At 42.8% G+C, this 22,500-nt stretch overlaps 3 protein-coding genes across 13 annotated transcripts in view; 1 reads left to right on the top strand and 2 right to left on the bottom strand.

The window, feature by feature from the left end:
• The window catches only part of frmpd1b (FERM and PDZ domain containing 1b), a 23,734-nt gene extending 13,685 nt beyond the window's left edge, over positions 1–10,049 (bottom strand). For 4 of the 8 annotated variants that reach the window (XM_077021818.1, XM_077021824.1, XM_077021825.1 and 1 more), the window contains exons 1-2: positions 9,910–10,049; positions 3,987–4,127 (exon numbers count right to left, since the gene is read on the bottom strand). The gene's annotated coding sequence lies outside the window, so the exon portion shown is untranslated. Of the gene's footprint in view, positions 1–3,986; positions 4,128–9,104; positions 9,743–9,909 lie in introns of those variants that run through there. The other 4 variants (XM_077021819.1, XM_077021821.1, XM_077021823.1 and 1 more) reach the window with 4 other exon arrangements.
• On the top strand, positions 8,741–15,295 carry gnpda2 (glucosamine-6-phosphate deaminase 2). Of its 3 annotated transcripts, none has more exons than XM_077021832.1 (8): positions 8,741–8,862; positions 10,547–10,681; positions 11,176–11,326; positions 11,549–11,650; positions 12,308–12,490; positions 12,683–12,867; positions 12,978–13,152; positions 13,549–15,295. In XM_077021832.1, the coding sequence occupies exons 3-8, from the start codon at positions 11,203–11,205 to the stop codon at positions 13,611–13,613; spliced, it is 834 nt and encodes a 277-aa protein (XP_076877947.1). In that variant the 5' UTR covers positions 8,741–8,862; positions 10,547–10,681; positions 11,176–11,202; the 3' UTR covers positions 13,614–15,295. The 3 variants fall into 3 exon arrangements, with proteins under 3 accessions (XP_076877947.1, XP_076877948.1, XP_076877946.1); XM_077021833.1 differs by lacking the exon at positions 8,741–8,862 and adding an exon at positions 10,064–10,199 and having other exon boundaries at positions 11,199–11,326; XM_077021831.1 differs by lacking the exon at positions 8,741–8,862 and adding an exon at positions 10,064–10,199.
• On the bottom strand, positions 15,101–21,734 carry guf1 (GTP binding elongation factor GUF1). Of its 2 annotated transcripts, none has more exons than XM_077021826.1 (17): positions 21,316–21,734; positions 20,961–21,072; positions 20,672–20,820; positions 20,325–20,405; positions 20,138–20,215; positions 19,966–20,049; positions 19,710–19,774; positions 18,954–19,157; positions 18,486–18,625; positions 18,001–18,124; positions 17,742–17,874; positions 17,400–17,543; positions 16,464–16,597; positions 16,231–16,332; positions 15,865–15,984; positions 15,719–15,755; positions 15,101–15,639 (listed from the first exon to the last, which is right to left on the bottom strand). In XM_077021826.1, the coding sequence occupies exons 1-17, from the start codon at positions 21,508–21,510 to the stop codon at positions 15,511–15,513; spliced, it is 2,031 nt and encodes a 676-aa protein (XP_076877941.1). In that variant the 5' UTR covers positions 21,511–21,734; the 3' UTR covers positions 15,101–15,510. The 2 variants fall into 2 exon arrangements, with proteins under 2 accessions (XP_076877941.1, XP_076877942.1); XM_077021827.1 differs by having other exon boundaries at positions 20,961–21,069.
• Positions 21,735–22,500: the final 766 nt, after the last annotated feature.

Below are 22,500 nucleotides of genomic sequence, written 5' to 3'. Positions count from 1 at the left end.
GAGAGAGAGAGAGAGAGAGAGAGTGAGTGAGAACCCCTGAGTCCTCAAGCAAACAGGACACAAAGAGGCGAAGAGCGGAAGAAAGACGAAAGAAAGAAGTCATTGATGGCCGAGAAGCAAGACGCAGCCCAGCTCCTTTCAGCCTGTCCTGGTGTCATGGCGCCTGACACGGCCGTTACTCTCAAGAGTCAGACTAAACCAACTTTGTTCTATACTGCTGTGGGAAAAGAGTAAAAAAAATCTGTGAATGGTTTAAACGGGGAACTAAAGGTCTGTGATACTTATTAACACTTCTGTTGCCCATAAAAGTTTTGAAACTTAATTATACTTAATAACCTTTATCAACAAAATTAAAACATCAATTTGGAGTCTAAGCAGAGGATAAATTCCAGAACTGTGACAGTCACAGTCAAATCCTTCCTCAGTCCAACAGCGCTGTGAACACAGACTGGAGTTCAGTTGCTTATGGCAGCCGCCCCTGAAGCTGTCAGGACAAGACACTCAAACACAAGCCACAAGTAGACTTGCAATCACAGAAATCTCACTCTCTGTCCACTCACACACTTACTCATGCACTCACTTTCACTCACTCACTCACACACACCCACACACACACACACAGGTCCTGTGAGGTCAGCTTCTAGCGCATTAACAGGTATATGATATATGTGTGTGTGTATTATTAAACTGCATTCTCTCTCAGTCCAAACTGATCAGAGACCGACAGCTGTACATCCTGAATACTGTCCTACTCTGTCCTGAGGTTGGGTGGTGTGTTTGTGTGTGTGTGTGTGTGTGTGTGTGTGTGTGTGTGTGTGTGTGTATCTTAGATAAAGTTTCGAGCAACACCCAGGTCATAGTTTGGATTCTCGGGGAGCACACATTGTCATACTGACAAATGTGTTAAATCCCTCAGGATAAGAGCCTCTGCCAAATGTAATAAAAGCAAATGTGTGTGTGAGAAATTTACTGTGTCTAATAGAAACTGAAGTCTGTATGTGTGTGTGTGTGTGTGTGTGTGTGTGCTCACACCTTGGTTAATTCCTGTGTATAAAAATAAGGAAGCCCGTCTACAGCTGTCGACCACAGTGTATGTGGCACAGAGAGGCAGTCGTGGCAAAAAAGCCCCATTGATGCTTTTCACATCCTAACGTGAGTGAAACTGTGTTGGACTGTGGAGCGCTACGTCCATTACCACACTGAGCCCCATATGGACATCACACTCCATGGTCCGAGTGTGGAGCAAGACGGACAGTCACAAAAGAAAGAATGAAGAGGGGGATATCGATGTGTGTGTGTGTGTGTGCACAGGTCTTAGCACAAAGATACGAGTATCTCCGCATTTTCTAATCTGTTGCATTTCTGAGCACTTGTGTGATATATATATATGTGTGTGTGTGTGTGTGTGTGTGTGTGTGTGTGTGTGTGTGTGTGTGTGTGTGTGTGTGTGTGTGTGTGTGTGTGTTTGGATCTATGCGTACTTGTTTGCATGTTGCTGAGTCAGGCTCTGGTGCCTTTGCAGATTGGTTAAGGTGAGATTTTAAAGCCCTTGCCTCCAGACGATCTCTCCATTAAAGCGAAGCTCTGCCCTCTCTGTGGCAGTACAGCAGAGACCGACAGCATCCTCACACCCCCCCCCCCCCCCCCCCCCACACACACACACACACACACACACAATAATAATAACCCAAGCCCATTACACTCAGGGCAGCACCAGTTATTGTCCCAAACGCCATGGCGCTCAATGGCGCCTCTCACTTATCCGCACTATAACAAATGAATCCATTACTACCTCAGCAGCACTGACACAGTGTGCAATCAGTCCCATGCTCAGCAGAACGGTTTCATCTCCTACTGCACTGTATACGAATAAGGACTAAGCATAAAAAATAAAAATACACAAAAACGAACACCAATTAGGTATGTGAACAGATTTGTCACCAGTGATGCCGGTAACGCGTTACTTAGTAACGCGTTACTGTAGTCGGACTACTTTTTTCAGTAACGAGTAGTCTAACGCAACTACTATTTAAAAACTAGTAGTCAGATTAAAGTTACTTATCTAAAACATCGTGCGTTACTATTTCTGCATTTTGGGGGAACGTAGGTTATATTTATTCATTCTTATTTTTTGGCTACACGTTTCTTACGCGGTTACGTCATCTCTGCTCTACGGCGCCAAAGTCAGATGTGAACAATAAGGAAGACAACATTAAGGTCCGTTGTACACTCTGTGCTGGCGACAGAGTGCTGTCTACTTTCAAAAACACAACGTCAAACCTGAAAAAAAACAGGGGCTTGGCGGCGAACGTAAATTGTTACCGGGCGGGGTGTAAAATGGACTAAATTCAGTATTATATCGCGATCGATCGATCGCCGGTGGTTGGCGCCAGATCGAACTAGTAACTCATTGAATCATAGATGTGGATCAGAGGTAAATAAACTAGAATTTTTTTCGGCGTGAGATATCGGAAGTGTGGCGTGTAAGCGTGTGAAGACAGTCAAATGCGTGTGTCTCAATGCGTGAGAGTTGGCAACCCTGTAAGTGGGCGGGGTTGAACAGAAAGACTGTCTTATTTATTTATTTAAAAAACATGTAAGCCTATTTCAAGAAAAAGTTTACAAATGCCAGTGTCATTTTTGATGTTCCGGTTAAAATACATGTCAATAAAGTGAGTATTGGCAGAACTGGTAGTAATTTTCATGTTATAGGGGCGGGGGATCAGCCTCTGCTGAAAGTAACTAAAAGTAATCTAACTTAGTTACTTTTAAAAGCAAGTAGTCAGTAACTTAACTGAGTTACTTTTTAAAGAAGTAGTCAGTAGTCAGTAGTCGGATTACTGTTTCAAAGTAACTATGGCAACACTGTTTGTCACGCATGTGTATGGGAAGTCTTGTTTTGATTGCGTTATCCACGTCTGGGTGAAACCTACCAAAAGTGTGAGTCTGCTAAACTACACTGCGTTGTGCCCCCTAAAGGCTCATCTGAATATCGAGCACTGCTTCCATCTTAACGCAGATGTTTCTCATAAACCGTGTTTACACTCTTCGGCACTTCGTGGACTATTGGCTGCGAGTATATGGGCGCCCTAAGCTGTGTAGCCCAGTCAGGTCCTTGTGTTGGTTGTCCTCGCATGGTTGACTGAATGGTCTGATATACAAGCACTTTGTCGCTGACCTAGAAAAATATGTATCTTTGTTAGAAAAGCGGGATCACAGCGTTCTTCCCTACCAGTTCGATCCGAACGGTTTTAACAACCAAAACCAAATAAATGATCTTAGGTCGGTAAACTGAGAGTGGCTGTCTGGCCTCCACGTGGGTCACGGTTCTGTAGAGTTTGCAACACCGCTGCAGCTTTGAGATGAAGAGATAAAAGCCCTTGCAAAAAAGGAAAATCTACTTCTTAAATCCTGTGAAGATTCTGGATTTAAGATATAATGACATGCCTCCATAAGCACAAGATCAGATCTGATTATCCTTAAGGAATGAATCTAGAGACAATACACCTTCTGAAGCCATGGACAGTCCTGTTTCTCACCAGAAGACCCGTGTAATTTTGCACAGCCAACACTTCCATCTCCATCTTTGCATATTCTCATTCCAGTGCGACTCTCATTGCCAAGACACTGTGAAGTCATCGTGAGTGTTGAGAACAGCCCCCGGCCTCATATGCGATCAGATTATTTCCTACCCCGTGGACTGAACAGGGTAGACGTGGGCTGATAAGACTGCCCACAGTCTGGAATGCGCTTTTAACATGTATTCCTAATAAAGTGAGTGTAGGGACAAGGGAGGTGTTTCTATGGGTCTATTGTCAGTGAGCTCCCCCATTCTGAGAGATGACAAAGCAAAGTTTTGGTATATTTCATCATTTCTATGTCTTGTTATGTGTTTGGGCATCGATGCTACAGTACACATTAGCGGAGCTAACAATTACAGAGACTTTCATATATCTGTTAAATATCACACACATCATTTTACTTACCTGGGATGGATCTGTATCTTAAAAGCTTCAAAACATAGAAATGCTTCAATGTGATTGGCTGTCACATTCTTCTTGTCTGGATTCACTAAGGAGTGGTGGAGGGAGGCCTTTACTAACATCAGGACCAATCAGGGCTGAGATCTGCAAGGCAGAGCAAGGGGAATCTTAAATGTGTACATCTGATGATAAAATACAGTGCCAAGGCATTAAAAGGGCACGTTTCCATGCCGGGATGAAAAGATGATCAAAAGAGATTCATACTTTCTCTCCAACCATCCCTTGTAAAGTCACTGCCAAAACTGTATGGCTGTTTGTACGAGGGAGGTCATGCAGTCTGGCTTTAACGCGGTGCACATGCGTATCAACGTTTAGATGCTCTTCCCTGGTGTCCTAAATGTGCCGCCCCTCCCAGAGGTTTGTCCTCTGATCTCCTCATGCAGGAAGACGTTTTCCTTCTACAACAACCCGACCAGAATAGATTTATCTCTGCCTGCAAACCTCTGCGTTCCTGGTACTCGTCTTGTGCTGCTGACGCTGCCGGCTTTTTTTTTGTTTTTTTTTTTTTGCGAGACTTCCTCATGTTCCTGCTGTGTCCTAATGTGTCCCTCTCTCCTGTGTCCCTCTGTCCTGTGGAGCCGCGAGCCTGCCTTCCTCGCATTCTCAAGCAGCTCGCCACAGCGGACCCGAACTTCGAGGGGTGCCCTTCCCAGATCCCGCGTCCCCGCGGCCTCGTGGGGCTCGATCCGAACTGCCTCCTCTTTTTTTTTTACGTGGCAATCTAGGCTAACCGTGGTGTGTGCAGACTGCAGGCGGTATGAATAATGAATTCTGTTACTGCAGCCTCCGTGTTCCAACGAGGCTCCCCACCGCCCCAGACCGGCCGGCCAGAAACCCACAGAGCCCAAGAGAAGGAGCAGGACAGGGAAGAGAGCTGAGCAAATATCTGCAGAGAACTATAGGAAGAAAAACCCCTAAGGCCAGAGTCAAAGAATGCAAAGGAAATACCCAGTGGTGATGACAGAGAAACATGAGAAAAATACTTTGAAAGATGAGAGATAGACTATCAGTTTCTAAATAAAGTGCAGGGCATGAGAAGTGTTATAGTTTATTACTGTTGTTATTATTTTAAACAAAGAAGGTTATTTAAAGAATTGAGCGGGAAGGTGTTACAGAAGGGCAGGAAGTGTGAGTAAGGTGTGAAAACAGGAAGGAGAGAGTGTTAGAAAGACCTGAGTGGAGCAGAGCACAGCAGGCTGCATCTGCAATACCGGATACCTGTGTCACAGCACCACAGCATACCTGTGACATAGCACCACAGCATACCTGTGCCATAGCACTACAGCATACCTGTGCCATAGCACTACAGCACATCTGTACCACAGCACCACAGCATACCCGTGCCATAGCACTACAGCACATCAGTACCACAGCACCACAGCATACCTGTGCCATAGCACCACAGCATACCTGTGCCATAGCACCACAGCATACCTGTGACATAGCACAACAGCACATCTGTACCATAGCACCACAGCATACCTGTGCCATAGCACCACAGCATACCTGTGCCATAGCACAACAGCACATCTGTACCATAGCACCACAGCATACCTGTGCCATAGCACCACAGCATACCTGTGCCATAGCACCACAGCATACCTGTGCCATAGCACAACAGCACATCTGTACCATAGCACCACAGCATACCTGTGCCATAGCACCACAGCATACCTGTGCCATAGCACCACAGCATACCTGTGCCATAGCACCACAGCACATCTGTACCACAGCACCACAGCATACCTGTGACATAGCACCACAGCATACCTGTGCCATAGCACAACAGCACATCTGTACCATAGCACCACAGCATACCTGTGCCATAGCACAACAGCACATCTGTACCATAGCACCACAGCATACCTGTGCCATAGCACCACAGCATACCTGTGCCATAGCACCACAGCATACCTGTGACATAGCACAACAGCACATCTGTACCATAGCACAACAGCACATCTGTACCATAGCACCACAGCATACCTGTGCCGTAGCACCACAGCATACCTGTGCCATAGCACAACAGCACATCTGTACCATAGCACCACAGCATACCTGTGCCATAGCACCACAGCATACCTGTGCCATAGCACAACAGCATACCTGTGCCATAGCACCACAGCACATCTGTACCACAGCACCACAGCATACCTGTGCCATAGCACCACAGCATACCTGTGCCATAGCACTACAGCACATCTGTACCACAGCACCACAGCATACCTGTGCCAGTGCACCACAGGTACCAACTGGACAGTGGCAAAAGACCCAAACAAACACACTAATTCTGCACCACCCATCCTGTACCCACCAATCCCTCGTCACTGCTGTCAGAGGCCAGTTGCCTTAAACAGACGTGATTTCTAAAAATAGAGTTTAGGTTCTCTAACTGAGATCCCTTAAATATTGGGCTATGAATAACAGACACTTTTAAAGCAGCTTCCCTCCATAATGTCACCTGCAGTTTTATCAGCAGCCTTCCTAGTTTCAGTTTGGAGTTGTTAGCTACCGTCACTGGCCTGTTCTTGCTCATAAATGGGTGTGTAACCATACTGTAACCATGGTGAATCAATGAATATTAGTATCTGCATAATCACTGGACAATTTAGACACAAACGAGGCTTTGATGACAATCAATAGCAATCTCCATCAGTTTGAGGGATGGACCATTTTGTCTTTAATCTGATAAAGTGGACTCAATGTTCAATCAAAGGTTGTGACCATGGTGTTTATGACTCCCTTCGTGCTGGTCTTCAAGCCAGTTATCAATACACAATATATTCCCAGGGACAAACACAAACTCTTATTGACTGTAGTAAAGACACCAACTTCTGCACTAACATCCATGCACACATGAAATGAAGCACAGGTACTCCTCAAAATATAATCCAACTATGACTAAAACAATAAATCTGTCCTATGTCACATTTTGGTGATGTTTTATTTTTGACTGTTGTTGTCTTGTTGTTGTTAACACTTTCTTCATGTTCCTGTAGGACTACTCATGCAAAATGCAAAAAATAAACAAACTGACCATCTGGACACCCCCCCCTTCGTCAGTTTGCTTTCTGCTGTTACACTGCAGCCATGCAGCCATATTCCCTACATTCCTCCCTCTATTTCTGCTCTTTTTTGTCTCCATTCCTTCTTCTCCGTCCCTCCGTCTCTTCCGGAACTGAGAATCCAAAAACAGACAACATCATCCCTGCCAGACGCTTGGTGCTCTGTGCTTCCAAATCCAATTGGAAAGACTGTACGCGACCAGACGTCTCTGGACCAGACAGCTCTGTGTTAAACAGCAGAGGTTGAGGGAGGGGTTAGAGCGCGGCAGGACCAATTAATCAATCCCAGATCCAAGGACAGAATCATACCTGCCACCCTGTAGAGGAGGAACTATAAGGACGCCTATCTGAAAACAAGACGCAGAGAGCCACACAAGAACTGTACGTACTCACTAAAGCTCTTTTGCTTTGGTAATATTCTTTGGTATTATTTTGGAATATTAGTTTGATGGACTATCGAAAGGGAGAATTCTACATTCACAAATCAGTCATCTGGACTGACTTGGCATTCCACAATTTCCCACCTCCAATGCGCCCAAACCAAGCTACTGTAAACACCTGATGCAGGTGTACTGGAATATTCTGGTAAGTCACAACAAACATGGAGACTGTCTGGTAGGTCCCAAAAACTGGCTTGCAAAACACTTATCCAAGGAAAGACTGGGATCCACTACTTAACTGGGCAAGAATGTAATTAAGAATAAGGTTACATTCTTAATGTAATGTTAATGTGGCACATCTCCAAAACACTAACACAACAACAAAGGCAATTAGGTAACACATATCGAAATGATGTATTAGTCACAGACAGGAACTATAAAAAGGCCAGTGTGTTTAGACAAAGATTGTCATTGGCTATTCCTTTGTTTTCTGCAATGATTTAAGCTCGGTGTGGCTAATGGTGTGATGCTGCATTTCCTCCGTTACATTAATTAAATCCACCCTATCCAGGGCAAACCCCGCCCCCTCGCCCCCGCTCCCCGCCCCCCTGCCTGTCGGGGCATCCCATTACCATAATAAAGACAGGAGCGCCAGCGTGCTGTTCAGTTTATTCCCAATTGCAATGATGACCGAGGACTTTTAGTGGCCTGCGTGCTTTTAATCTCCCCACCATTTGGATATTAATAATCTACATGAGCTGACTGTGCCGCGTTCCTGATATCTATTCCTGATTTGAAGATAGCTACTCATGGCAAAGAAATGCATACGTTTATGTAGAGAAAGAAAGACAAACTTTGATGATGTTTCTGTTTGACCAACTCATAAAGTTCATGCTCGCTCACTGTGGTTTCGAGTGGTTCAATTCACTTTAATTGGTTAATGAAGTGATTGATAAGATGGCCTGGTTTCCATAGTACTCAGCATCAGTATTGTGTCTGAGAGTAATAATATAACTCTAAAATGTAAGTTTGGTTGTGCATGAGCAGACACATGTTATTGGGTTGTAAGTACGCATGGACAAAAGTCAAGACGACCAATCAATTCTACACAGTCTCATATGTCTAGACACATATTTCTATGTGTGTGTGTGTGTGTGTGTGTGTGTGTGTGTGTGTGTGTGTGCGCGCGCGCGCATGAGAGAGAAAGAGAGAGAAAAGGACATTATAAGGTCGAGGAACTGCTACTTTTTACTAATGAGTGAATGCTGCTTAGATGTGTCCCTACTTAATGCATCAGCCAGCTTCATCACATGATCTCAATTCATCAGTGATTCATGACACAGAGTCCGGAGCAACACGCACAAACAGCACTGCGTAAGTTACAAACAACTTCCAGATGCAGTCACACACCCCATACACCCCACAACAAATACATACACCCTAACACATTCACAAGGATTTCCAGCCTGTCCGTATACAACTTAATGGCAATATTGTGTTTTTCTTCTAAATTTAGCGCGGATGCACCTTAAAATAATGAGATTTACAATAAACACGCAAGCTAAAGGCGTTGCGGTGTTACGGCACACTGCATGCAGTAAGCATGACGTCCATACCAGTCTGCGTGCTCACAAGGTCGAGGCAGAGACACCGATTCTGGGGTAGACGCTGAGCCACACCTCGTCCACAGTTCTTCTGGCTGGCCTCGCTGATTGCAGTTTGAATAGTAGAAAGCTATTATTTTTCGTCCAAGCAAAATGAGTCGTTTCGTTTGGGCGAATTTCAGCCCTCACACCAAAGCCCCAGTGCGTGGCTGCGCAGCGCCCTTTGGCACGGCGCATGTTTCCACCAGAATGAGCGTTTTTCTGGATTCCCAGCGAAACAATGACCACACTCCTCGTGAAGAGACGAGACGGACCATGATCGATGGGGCGAATCAGCCAATGGTTTAGGGTTCCAATAATTATCGATGCACATCCAACTTTAAAGTTATGTCCAATTCCACACCCATGATGCGTGACATTTGCTTTTTTTTTTATAAACTTGTCATTCTAAAATTTGATCATCTTTTTTTTTAGAATAACCTTTTCAGCGAGCATGCTGCCTTATAATCCTCTCCAGATGCACAGTTCTTCTCGTATTTGAGCTGCTGGATTCATTTAAATTATCTAGTAAACAAAGAAAATGATTTGCCGTTTTCTCCATTGCTCTATTCTGATCTGGATCTTTGTGCTCCCATTGAAGGAGACCGCATGCATCTCCAGTCCAGAAGCCTAGAAGCTAAAGCACATGCCAGATTTAGGTCTAAACAACCAGAAGCCCTCGTGCTGTGCGAGGCAGCCTACATGGCGAGGTATCGGCCCTGTTGTCAGCTAAAAAAAGACTATTATCCGTAGTTAAAGAACCCAGAACCACACTCACCTGGTGGCTTTAAGTGGGACCGGTCCGGTGTGGACCAGTGCGGCGGGGAGCGCGCATGGAACGCGCGCAGGTGTCACATTTAGGTTGGATCCGAGCGTGGGACGGGACGGGATGCTGCACCGCGTGGGGGTAAATGGATGAACTGGGTGCTGTCAGCAGAAGGACCGCTCTCCACCGCTTAATCTTGCGAATGGAGGCTCAGCCACCCCACCCCTCCTCCTCGCCTTCTGTCTGTCGCGCATCATTGTTCTCCCTCCTCGGCCGTCTGGCCCCCCGGTCCTCGCTGCAAGGTCAGGCTGGGCACCCTACTGAAAGACTGAACATAAACCGCGTGACAAAGACGAGATAAAGTCGTGCATAGGAGCAATAAATAGCGTTTCTCTTTTAAATAGACGAACTACAATGCAAAAATGTCTGAGATGCGAGGGTCGGCACTAAGAAATGCGTCGTGCACGTTTTTAGTTTAGAAATAAACAGTGTTTTTATCAACATTTAACGTGTTTAATGTCTGTAGAGTTATTTGTGCTTGTCTCAATCAACAATGTTTCAACCGTTGCCTATAATTAACCTACATTTTCCCTCAAACGCGTATTGTTGGTCTGTGTTTATGCTTTTTGCACGTTTTCGACCACCGTAGAATGACAGATTGACGTTCCTGCCCCGTGACGTCAGAGCATATGACCGGATAACAATCATATGATCACTGTTTACAAAAGAATAAGACTTCATTCACAAAAGACTCCGCTTATCTACCTACATACTCTTTGTCTCGGTAAGTTATGTAGAATGCAGCATACACACCACCTATGAACGATTCCGGGTTGATAATTATATTTGTTATGCAATAAACATAATCAAACATGATGCATATTTAGTATAAATGAACTAACTTAACCTATCGTTATGCACTAAACCACACTTCAGTTTGTATAGCGTGAATGCATCGCTTTGGGCTGAGAGATTTCTTGTACGTCGCAATGGGAAAGGTACAACGCGCTTTTTTTTTGCATTGCGTTGCATACAAAATAATGGAGACGTTTCAGATTCAGCAAACACTGCGGTTTGATCAACTACGCAGCATCCACGAGATCACAGATGGCTTCATAGATTAACAGTCTAAAGCATTTGTTTTGAAGCATATGTGATGTATAAAAATGTTTTATCCTGTCATTAATGTGAAGCACAAGGGAATAAAGTATGCTTTCATTTGGTTTGCAGTTTTGTTAAGTGTTCTTGGTGATCACTAATCATTTCATAATTGATCAGGTTTGTCTTGGCTCCTTTTGAAGCACCATGAGACTTGTGATTCTTGATGACTATGACTCGGCCAGTGAGTGGGCTGCCAAATACATCCGCAACCGAATTATCCAGTTCAAACCGTGTGCAGACAGATACTTCACGTTGGGATTGCCTACCGGTAAGCAGGCTAAAACCGTGAATACAGAGGCCTTTTGTTTGGTGGAAGGCTGCACCTGCCTTGTGGTAAACTATCACCAGTTTGACTTTCTGTTCATGTTCCGAGTGCTTACACCGTGAAGCTCACTTAAATTGGGATTAATTCAATCAATCAGATGTTTGTGAACATTTTATCATGAAATCACCTTTTAAATGTCTTTTATTTTCACTTCCATGCCTTCAGGCAGCACCCCCCTGGGCTGCTACAAAAAGCTGATCGAGTATCACAAGAGTGGAGACCTCTCCTTCAAATATGTGAAGACCTTTAATATGGATGAGTATGTTGGTGAGTCAAGTTGTGACAGATTGTTAATCACAGAGAGTTGAGTGCACAGATGATGTAATTCTCTTGCGACAGGCCAAAAAAACAGCCAACGCAAGTCAGCAAGTCTGCACGGACCATGTACTAATAACGCAATGACGGCATTTTGTTTTAGTCAATTTCTCAAGATACTTTAAGTGATAGCATTCATCTGATGTAAATTAAGAGTGAACAGCTGTCACATAACTTTACATAACAACCTTACAAAGTGATATTGCCACAAACATATCGTAAACCAATCATTTGAGTTTTTCATCTGCTGCCAGCCATTTATTACTGCCTGCTGTAATACTGGTCACGAGATGTTATGGTTCTGGACAGCGCAATTGGAACATATGTCAAAAATGTATGGCCAGTCATGGTTCTGATGACTGGAGTAACACAGTGCATATTTCAGGATTGGTTCAGCTGAACGCTTATCCACTGTGCATTACTAGTAATATTGCTTGAGATTTTTTGAATATTATTTCCAACATTCAAATGACTCTTCACAGCACGTCAGTCTAGCATATCAGTCTTGTAGCCATCACCATGAAATTAAGATGGAAAGAGACTTGGAGAGAAGCCAGTTGATGATGTTTTGTTAATGCTGTTTGCTTCTAAATGCAAATACCTCTTTAGGTCTGCCTAGGGACCATCCGGAGAGTTACCACTCCTACATGTGGAACAACTTCTTCAAGCACATCGACATTGAGCCTCAGAATACTCACATCCTGGACGGAAACGCGGCCAACTTGCAGACAGAGTGTGAGGCATTTGAGCAGAAGATCACGGCAGCTGGGGGCATCGAACTGTTTGTAGGGGGTGAGTTTTAGGCTTAACCTTTAGTAGAACATGCCACTGATACACAGATTTCCAAGTTAACTCCTTGGTATTAGTACGTACAGAATTATTTGAAATGGTATGTTTTGGTTAGGCAAGGCTATCTACTTTGAATTTATGGTGTTTTTAACTGTGAGTTTTTACAGTTTCCCTTGCTGTCCTTGCTGTTTGTAGGTATCGGACCGGACGGTCACATTGCCTTTAACGAGCCTGGATCAAGTCTCGTGTCCAGAACGCGAGTGAAGACTTTAGCTAAGGACACTATACTAGCTAATGCTCGCTTCTTTGGAAACGACCTGTCCAAAGTGCCTACCATGACTCTCACTGTGGGCGTGGGGACGGTTATGGATGCTAGAGAGGTAAAAACACTCAAAAGGCCGGTGTAGACCGGATGACATTGCACCACGTAACCGCAGTCTTCTCCCGGCTCGCTGTGGGACTTTAAGGATCTCTGGGGTTGCGTTTGCAGGTGATGATCCTGATCACCGGCGCACACAAAGCCTTCGCTCTCTACAAGGCCATAGAAGAAGGAGTGAACCACATGTGGACAGTGTCCGCCTTCCAGCAGCACCCACGCAGCATCTTCGTGTGTGACGAGGACGCCACGCTGGAGCTCAGGGTCAAGACAGTCAAGTACTTTAAAGGTATACAAGTGCTTTAGCGTTTCAAGGGCTGTGCAGAATCAGCTGGTGGCGAGTTACAACAGCCCGTTTACGTTAAACTTTGCGTAAAGCGTTCTCAGACGGCTGGGTTGGGCACGTAGACAAAAGCAGCATTGTTGCTTTAATCGGCGAAGCAAAACGCAAGACCTGTTTTCTCTCACAATGAAAGTTAGTACAACGTCTTCACTGCTTCCTGATTCCATAGCATTTCTTGGAACATGCATTTGTAAATGTCCATCCAATGCCAATTCTGAGCTGTGTGTTTATTTCCTGATAAGTTGTTTTTTGGCCAATATGGAAAAAATTAAAAAAATGAACACAACGGAGCAAAATGTATAACACTTTAACTTTTTTCAATTTTAATTTTTTTTAAAACAGGGCTGATGCACGTTCACAATCAACTGGTAGACCCGATGCACAGCATGAAGGACTACAAGGACTAGATGGAGATGCTGGTATTTTGCCTTTTAGGGAAGTGAAGTGTGTCCAAAAAGGTCCGTGTCAGTTTTTGGTAGTGAAACCGGTTTCAGAGATCACAGATGCCTCTGAGGTTTACAAAGGTGGCTGAAATACTAGAGAAAGATTCACAGGTCTCAGTGATGTGTAGGTTGTCTCATCACGAGTGCTGACTTCTACCTACAGTGATTTCCTAATATACCCTTATAAAATGCAAATTCTTGTCTGATAGCTTGAAAAGAACAGGCCAGTAAAGAAAACAATGCAACGTTCACGGCAAGTTCACTTTAAAGGGAAGCCATAGTTTTGGCATTAAATTAAGGCACAGGTTTGACTCTTGTGTAAAATGTAATTTATAGTTCACCCAGTAGTGAAAGGTCAATTTTAACACTCCATGTTTCACTGTGTATTTAACATGGCTCCCTTTTTACGTGACTAGAAACCAGGATGTGTGAAATAGGTCATCGCATTTGTTACACCTAATCATCCAATTCAACCATGGATATAACTTTGCCTAATATCCATCTCGAATAACATGACATACTGTGTTGAAATGTCCACCCTTTTCTAATTGGAAATCAATATATATCCTGGCCCACTCAAGCCTTCGAAGATTTTATGGTCTTCATCTCTGAGACTTTACACAGTTACTGTACTAAATGTCCTAGAATATAATACGCTTCACATTTTTTTTTCCATGTGTCTGCACATTTTCATGGATTGAATCAAGGTTTAAAGAAAGTGGCTTAATTTTGTGAATCTTTCAGTTCTTTTCATTTTTTGTTTTACTGCTGTTTCCCCAATAACAGTCCTGGCGTAAGTTCTGCTCTAAACACTAAGCCCTCTGGTACTTTGGATGGGGCCCATTAGAGCACAGAGGATATTTAAAGCAGGGCTCCCTACACTACATCAAGGAGTAATGGTGGGCAGGTATTTGATTCAGGCCTGCACCACATCACCTGCTTTCCTAATGAGATGTTCTTCCCAGAGGGGACGGTTTATTGGTGGGGACTGGTGCCCTTGCGCTAGGCTATGTAGAACACTGATCCTCTATTACCTCTTAGATTTGATACTGAGGTGATGCCGTGTGGCATTCTGGAGATCCATTTGTCTGTGGGAACTGAAAGGCATATTTGGGACCAGTATCAGTGTTTTTCTTTATTTGCTAAGCAGTCAGGTTTTTCACTCTGTGACAGTTGTGATGTTATCAGCTGCAGGAAATGTAAACGCTTCAAACTTGGGATTGTCTTTTCACAGGAACTTCCTTTACATGCTATTACTGTTACTGCTTTGAATCTTCTATTACTGTTACAAGAGGTTACAGCAACCAGCACACATTCATTTTACTTGGACTTTTCAATCTGTTACTTTAAGTTTAAATTGCTTTTGGTACATTTGTGGACCTCAGCATCTTGAAATATAACCACCATACTCATTAATGCTGATCTCTACAGGGATGGTAGTTTTTTGTTTATTATTAAAGAATTTTCATTCTGAAACAATTTATATGAAACGGCTGTTACCATTCTTGTATTTAAGTGCCAATTCTACATTTTCATATCTTTATTGATATGTCCATGGGTGTCAATTGGTTTTTGTTGTTTTTGTTTAGACACTTTGCTCTAAATAAACCAAGTAAATTTCTTACATGGTTTATGCATTACCTTCAGACTCCTCACGTTGGTGCCCTCAAATGGCCAGAAGCCATTATATAATAAATGGCTCCTAGTCGTACATTATTTAAGTCTTTATCAATTATTTAACTCAGTTGTAGCAGCATTTTAAACCAGCAATTCATACTTCCAAAATGTCCATTACATATTTACATAAGAAATACACGATGACCTTGTTTAATCTCTGCACAAGAAACTTCTACGAGATGGTCTACTTCCTCTTGAGAACGTTCATGAAGGCATCCTTGGGGACCTCCACATTTCCGATACGCCTCATCTTCTTCTTGCCTTCCGCTTGCTTCTTCAGCAGTTTCATTTTGCGGGTGACGTCTCCGCCGTACTGTGGCGCGACAGCAGCGAGAGAGTGTGAGAACGAGCAAGTTAAAACAAAGGGAAAAGGGAATGAAAGATAAACGTACGCATTTTGCTAGAACGTTCTTCCTGTATGCCTTGATCCTGGGGAAAAGAGAATCAAAGGATATTTACACACTTTTTAAAAAACAAAACCGTATGGAGGTGTATGAATAATGTAAGTCCATTGTCTAAAATGAGCGTCGGCACTCACGTTTCCCTGGCGATGATCTTGCTTCCGATGGCTGCCTGCACAGCTATCTCAAACATCTGCCTGGGGATGGAGTCCTTCAGCTTCTCACACATGGCTTTTCCTGTGGTGTATGCGCGGTCTCTGAAAACAGCAGCAACACAGCAAAGACTAGGGTAACTGGACCTTTTTAGCACCACATTGCATGCTGGGAACTGTGTGCACTTTGATGGTGACTGCCAACGAACTCATCAGATCTCATGGCATTCGAACCAAGTTTCAACGGACCTCGTAAATCGGTGGACATCTAGAGGTGTAGAGGTAGAAATGCCATCGTCTGATGCTGCCTGACTGCTGAACTCTGCAGAATACTCATCCTATTGAACTTACTTGTGAACAATTGTAGTGAGTTCTTCCACTGGTTTCCCATTGAGCAGGAAATCGATCTTAATCAGTTCAGCTGGTTGGTATCCAGCATCTTCGTAATCAAAGCTGGAGAGAAAATTGTACTGCGGTGTCAGAACATTGACTTAAGACTCAAGATTCAAGTTACAGCGGGATTCTCTCCAGTGTTACAGCTTCTAATAACGCATGTATTTTTCAAAGCTTAGCAACAGCGTTACCTAGCGTATCCTGATGACATTGATTTAAGTTCGTCATAAAAATCCACCACGATCTCGTTAAGAGGGAACAGATACTTCATCATCACTCGATGGTCGTCAATGTAAACCATGTTCTTCTGGACAGCTCTTCGGCTCTGAACAGAAACGTTACTTCACAGAGACTACAAATGGTACTAGGACAAGCCTGCAACATCTCGGATGTTCTGGTTACTTGTTCTGGTTACCAGCACACTTAGTCCTGGATTCAAAAAGCAAATGGGAAAAGCTAAATCTGATGATCACGCAAATGAGCGATTGTTCATATCAACGTAATACACTGGACAGAAAACAAACTAGAACAGAAAACATTTTGCTTCTACAAAGAATTATAAGTGAACCACAATGCAAGTAAATTCAGTGTTGCAGACACAATATAATGCAAGATGCCTAAAGATTAACATGGCTAAGGACTCTGCACCATTTAGGTGTAGATAAAAGCAAGGTTTAACTGTGTACATTTGTTCCGAATAAATATTCTTTCACTTAAATGCAACATGTAGTGTAAAATGTCAAAGTCTTTTTTTATGGTATGCTTGGTCATAAGCTTTTATAATTTACTGCAGTGTATGGAAACTGGCCTGATGTAATCCATACTGGTTTTTGAGCTTCTACCCAGTTACTCTCCTCTCCTGATTCCAGTAAAATTATTATAACAGCTTCTTGTTCCTATATTCACTAATCACATTTTCTTTTTAACCTCTCAGAACTGTTTAGTAATGAAAAAGGTACATTTTGCAATGTTTTACATGTTTTTTCCCTACTTGAGTTGAAACTGGAGTCTTTGAACACTGTTTTGAATAAACTTACACAGTCCACATCCAATTAAAAAAGAGCTATATGAAAATATGATACTGCTTCCTAGGTGCTTTGTCCATTTGTTAAAAATGTGAGTCTCACCAAACAGAGGCTCATGATCTTGCCAGTGAATTCATCTGGGGCGATTATCGTTCCCACCACCATTGGCTCCTGGTATTCCACAACCTGAGACTTATCAGGGAACTGTGCTGGGTTTATGATGGTCACCTCCTCCTCTCCGTACTCCTAGACAACACAGTAATCTGGTCAGCAGCTCAAACAAAGACTATACACTCCGTGTGATGCTCTAAAATAATGCAAGACATTACTCTTCAGTGCTAGTCTAATGGATAACATCTTCAGAAGATGGAAGATCTGATCTGTCAGCGTGAACGACATTTGAAAGAGCATAAAGGTAACACAACCCGTAAAGTTAAGTCACACCTTTATGAGTTTGGCCGAGAGCAGCGTAGCTTTATACGGCACTGTTGGGGCAGTTATTATAACGGAGGCATTGTACTCCTGTTCCAAACGCTGGTTAAACACCTCCATATGCAACAACCCCAAAAACCCCAGCCTGGACGAACGGAAAAAGAGACAAACGCATCCTCATATAACAGAGACAGCATTGAGAGTTCAGTGGCCGTAACCCTAGCAACAGGGGAAGCATGTGGATGTGAATCCATGTGAGAATGAGGCCGACCTCCACCCAGCGCCCAGAGCCAGACTGCTGTCCTTCTGCACCGTCACGCTGGAGTCGTTCAGGGTCAGCTTCTCCACCGCACGGCGGAGCGTGGTGTACTCCGACTGGTCCATGGGGTACATGCCTGCAATACAGCACATTCATCACCGTTTACCGTTGCAACCTTAACTGGTGCTTGGAGCCATTTTGGTTGTGATGTTAAGCTATACCTAAAAGGTTTCTAGACTGGTAGACACTTCTCAAGGATTTCTTAAGAGTTACATCGTGTAGGCACTACAAGACACTTCACCCATGTGTGAAATCGCATAAGTTTCTGTTCACTAAAAACGCTTGAACAATCAGAAAATCACTGACTAGGCCGGTCTGTCAATGTGACCGGAAAAATAAGGAATTCTTAATCAAAGTATTCTTACTCGGAACTTTCAAGTCAGAAAGAGACTGTAATTCAAGTTGGCCATTGCAATCTTTAAATGAAAGGTGTATACCTGCAAACACCATGGATTTAGCTGGCGTGAAGCCAGGCAGTGGTTCCACTGGAAACGTATGGAGATGCAACGTGTCTCCGATCTGAGCATCCTTCACCTCCTTCATCCCCGCAATCACGTAGCCCACCTGTCCAGCATAGCTGAGCACAAAGGTCAGAGTTCGCTGACTAAAAATACAGAAATACACTGTGGGGAAAGCTAAAAACAACAAAATTAAAACCGTGGCTGGGGCTCTTAAGATTGGATATTTAAGGCTGATATATTGTGCAAGGCAGAACTGAAATACATAATTACTGGTAAATATATTAGTTATTCAGTGTATATAATTAGATAGATATTGAGTTTTATTGACAGAATCCAAGGAGCAGCACATCATGAAAAAGGCTTTCTGTTTCACTCTTCTTACTATGAGGAATTTTCTTTCTTTTTCTGTGCTAACACACAATGTCACTGTAGGCGTGTTCTCACAGTCTCTCTGTGGGGTGTTCATCTGGTCTCAGAACTCCTAGTTCATTCACTTCATAGGTTTTCCCCAGGTGGGCGGAGACGATTCTGTCGCCCTTGGTGACTTGCCCTCCAAACAGGGCAATATTGGCTACCACACCTCTATAGTGATCAAATGTAGAGTCAAAGACCAGGGCTTTAAAGGGTTCTTCAACGTTAGCTGTGGGCCTGGAAACAGAAAGATGCTGTTAACTGCAAATTAAAGATCCAATGCTCACCAATCTTGGAACAACCTGACTGATAACATCAACATATCTATTATGCTATTTCTACAAATGTTTGGTTGCTTTGTTGTGTAGTTATAACTGAAACTGAAATACACTCAATGTGTTTATTTATTCATGGTAACACAACAAAACAATAACAGAATCAAAATGGAAAATTAATGTATGGACATCTCACAGCATTAAATTGCTGCTACAAGCTAATGCTTAAACAGACACTTTATTCATCATCATACATACTTTTCAAAATTCAATTATGAGTACAATATTTAAAAAAATTTAATTATTCTAAAGTTTTGTGTCTGATCTGTGATATTGTGCATTTAGACTGACTGAACGATTCGCATGAATGCATGTCTGTGTTCAGACCTGACCAATATGCTCATTTGGTTTCAAGACCTATTCATGACCAGACACAGGTGATATTAAGAAATATTAAAAAAAAAAAATTATAATAATAAAAAAATATATATTATTATTATTGATGAAAACTCACGGAGGTATTCTTTTCACCACCTCTTGAAGAACTTGATCCACGTTCGTTCCTAATTTTGCAGAAATCTAAAGATTTCCAAGATTTACAAATAATAATAGCAATAATAACTTAATAAGACCCTTCAGTGTATGGCATATCTGTACTGGTGTTACAGTTAGCATGGTGCTAGTTATCTTGGTGACAACATGTTTGTACAGAGGTATTTTAAATAAATAAAATCATTTATAAAAACAGTATTTTTAACTTCTGCTCATACCCTGATGCACTCTTCCTTTGGAATATCAAACACCTTTTCAATTTGCTTCTCCACTCTGTCGGGTTCTGCATTTTTTAAATCAATCTGATTACAATAAGAAAGAATTTGTTTACACAACCTCTCAGTAGACCAACAGTTCAAATGCTACTGTTTCTCACAATGGTGCAGGTACCTTGTTTATAACTGGTATGATGGTCAGCTGAGCCTCAAAAGCCAAGTAGAAGTTGGCCACTGTCTGAGCCTGTATTCCCTTCAAGGTCATTAGACAAAAAACAGACAAAAATAAACCCCATCATTTTATAACACATAATGATATAATTTGACGGTATAATTTGACACGTATATGAAAAGGACTCTACCTGATTTGCGTCCACTATGAGCAGAACTCCTTGGCAGGCCGATAGAGAGCGTGATACCTCATAGTTGAAGTCAACGTGACCCTGAGCACAACAAAAACCAGAGCACTCTCCGTATCTTAAAACTTCACATTAACATATGACACATTAATACAGCTTGAAGATTTTTTCCTGGACAAATAATCAGAACTGTGAGTAGAGCATTTAATTGTATTTTTTTTTATGAAGATTCTCACAATCTAACCCTCCACCTCCAATAAATCAGAAATAATTTAACTTCAGTTCAAACAATATGATTAACAATATCATAGATATGAACATTGGTTTTTGCTTATTCCTTTAATACTGACCGGTGTGTCTATGAGGTTGAGTAAATAAGTCTGTCCATTGTGTTGATAGAACAGCGAGGCCGTCTGGGCTTTAACCGTGATCCCTCGTTCTCTCTCCACCTGAAGTTTATCCAACACCTGTTTATTCCGCTCAGTCTTTGCAATAGCACCTGTACACATTAGAAAGCACAGAGGACATGGCACAGTTAACCAAACATTCCTTTAAGGGTTGTGTCAATGTTTCTATTTCTAACAAAAACCTAAAGGTTCGCTTTTTACGGTGACGGCTGCTTATGGTGACATAACCCACCTGTCATCTCCAATAATCTGTCAGCCAAGGTGCTTTTTCCATGGTCAATATGAGCAATTATGCTGAAATTTCTTATTCTGTCCACAGGAAACTTTGACATATCAATATTCTGCTAGAGATGAGAGAAAAATGAAACCAATTTCAAAACACAGTATTTAAAATCAGTCACAGGTACACTTGTATTTATTATTATATTATTTACACAGGTAAACGATACACAAACACTTCGATGAACATCACATCAACACATTCAGACTTGCAAACTTAAGAATCCTCTGTTCGGTCGGGTAACCTGTCGCAGATCCACAACCAACACCCACAAGTTCTGAGGTCCACTAAAGTCCAGACTGTTTACCTTCCCAGCTGAGGAGCACAACTCTCTCGTAGTCGCGCAGAGTGTGGCCACACGAGCAGACTTCATCCATCTGTGTCTCATGAGAGTACACGTCTTCGTGTAGCCGTCGCTCCTTCGTTTAATCCGGCATATCTTAACATCGCGGACGCGTCCTGCACATGACAGCAGCGTGCTGATCGCCCTCAGCATCTGCATGGTGACAGGCTGCTTACAGCTTCTCCACCTCAAACAAGGATTTGTAGTCAAAGTATGAAAACACACTAAATGTGATCTCTAGAACTGTGCAAGTGCTGCCGCCATCGCTTGATGTAATCAGTTTCACAGACTATCAAGCCATTCATAGAGAGCTGCTGCAGCTTGTGAATTCAGTCATATGTCACAGGGAGCCGCCATGTTGGATGACAGGTGAGCGGTTCACTCTTCTTCTCTAGTGCACGAGCTGTCTCGTGCGGCGCTCTACCGTCACCTGCTGTAGTGGAGCGGTAACTGCACCGTGCAGAACACAAACCTGTAGACGTTCATTACCAATAATAGCAAAATCTGCAATAATGTTATGCGCCGAACCATACCCACCTAATATTTTTGGTTGATTAAAAAAAAATTATTCTTTTAAAGGTTTATGTGTTTTTACAGCGTTCAATGTCACCTTTCTCCACATGGTGTCGCCCTTTACACAAATCACTCACCAGAAGAGTGAAGGAGGAACACCATTACCATGGCAACATGGCAGCCCACTCACGGGCCTGCTAGCTAAGTAGGTCCCACTGAAAATTGCCTAGATAAGAAATCAAATGAAATGTCTCCACCCAGTTATGATGCATGATGACTGTCAGGCCATATGTATCTTTGTAAAAGCTCTCTAAGGCTGTCCGTGTCTATTGGTGTCTCTCTGGACTGTGTGTGTATCACTGTATTCACATGCAAGATGTGTAGGGCTTACATTTGGTTCACATTACAGAGTGATGTAATTTTGTCTGTGATTAATGTAAGGTTTTTGAAACCGTTTCATGTCTGTGCGAGTGTGTGTAAGTATTACTAATTCTTCCGTGACACACTTAAAAAGGTTAGTCTGATCATTATAAATGGGTTTCGAGGGGGAATAAAAAAAAGCAAAGCCTATCACAAATGAAATATAGGCTGCTGCATGCATAAGTGAACTCAGACTGCAGGGAAATACACATCGTT

The sequence above is a fragment of the Brachyhypopomus gauderio genome, chromosome 11, assembly GCF_052324685.1.
Source record: "Brachyhypopomus gauderio isolate BG-103 chromosome 11, BGAUD_0.2, whole genome shotgun sequence".
Taxonomy (NCBI): domain Eukaryota; kingdom Metazoa; phylum Chordata; class Actinopteri; order Gymnotiformes; family Hypopomidae; genus Brachyhypopomus; species Brachyhypopomus gauderio.
Note: the sequence above shows the minus strand (reverse complement) of the source record. Positions and strands in the feature narration are given on the sequence as shown.

Bases quoted from the DNA above. Each gene is read 5' to 3' on its own strand.
- gnpda2 (XM_077021832.1), top strand. From the start codon at position 11,203: ATGAGACTTGTGATTCTTGATGACTATGACTCGGCCAGTGAGTGGGCT. The intron at 11,651-12,307 runs GTGAGTCAAGTT...ATACCTCTTTAG, and splicing joins TAATATGGATGAGTATGTTG to GTCTGCCTAGGGACCATCCG. The intron at 12,491-12,682 runs GTGAGTTTTAGG...TGCTGTTTGTAG, and splicing joins CATCGAACTGTTTGTAGGGG to GTATCGGACCGGACGGTCAC.
- guf1 (XM_077021826.1), bottom strand. From the start codon at position 21,510: ATGCAGATGCTGAGGGCGATCAGCACGCTGCTGTCATGTGCAGGACGC. The intron at 21,073-21,315 runs GTAAACAGTCTG...TCTCATCTCTAG, and splicing joins TGTGCTCCTCAGCTGGGAAG to CAGAATATTGATATGTCAAA. The intron at 20,406-20,671 runs GTCAGTATTAAA...TGTTGTGCTCAG, and splicing joins TCAACCTCATAGACACACCG to GGTCACGTTGACTTCAACTA.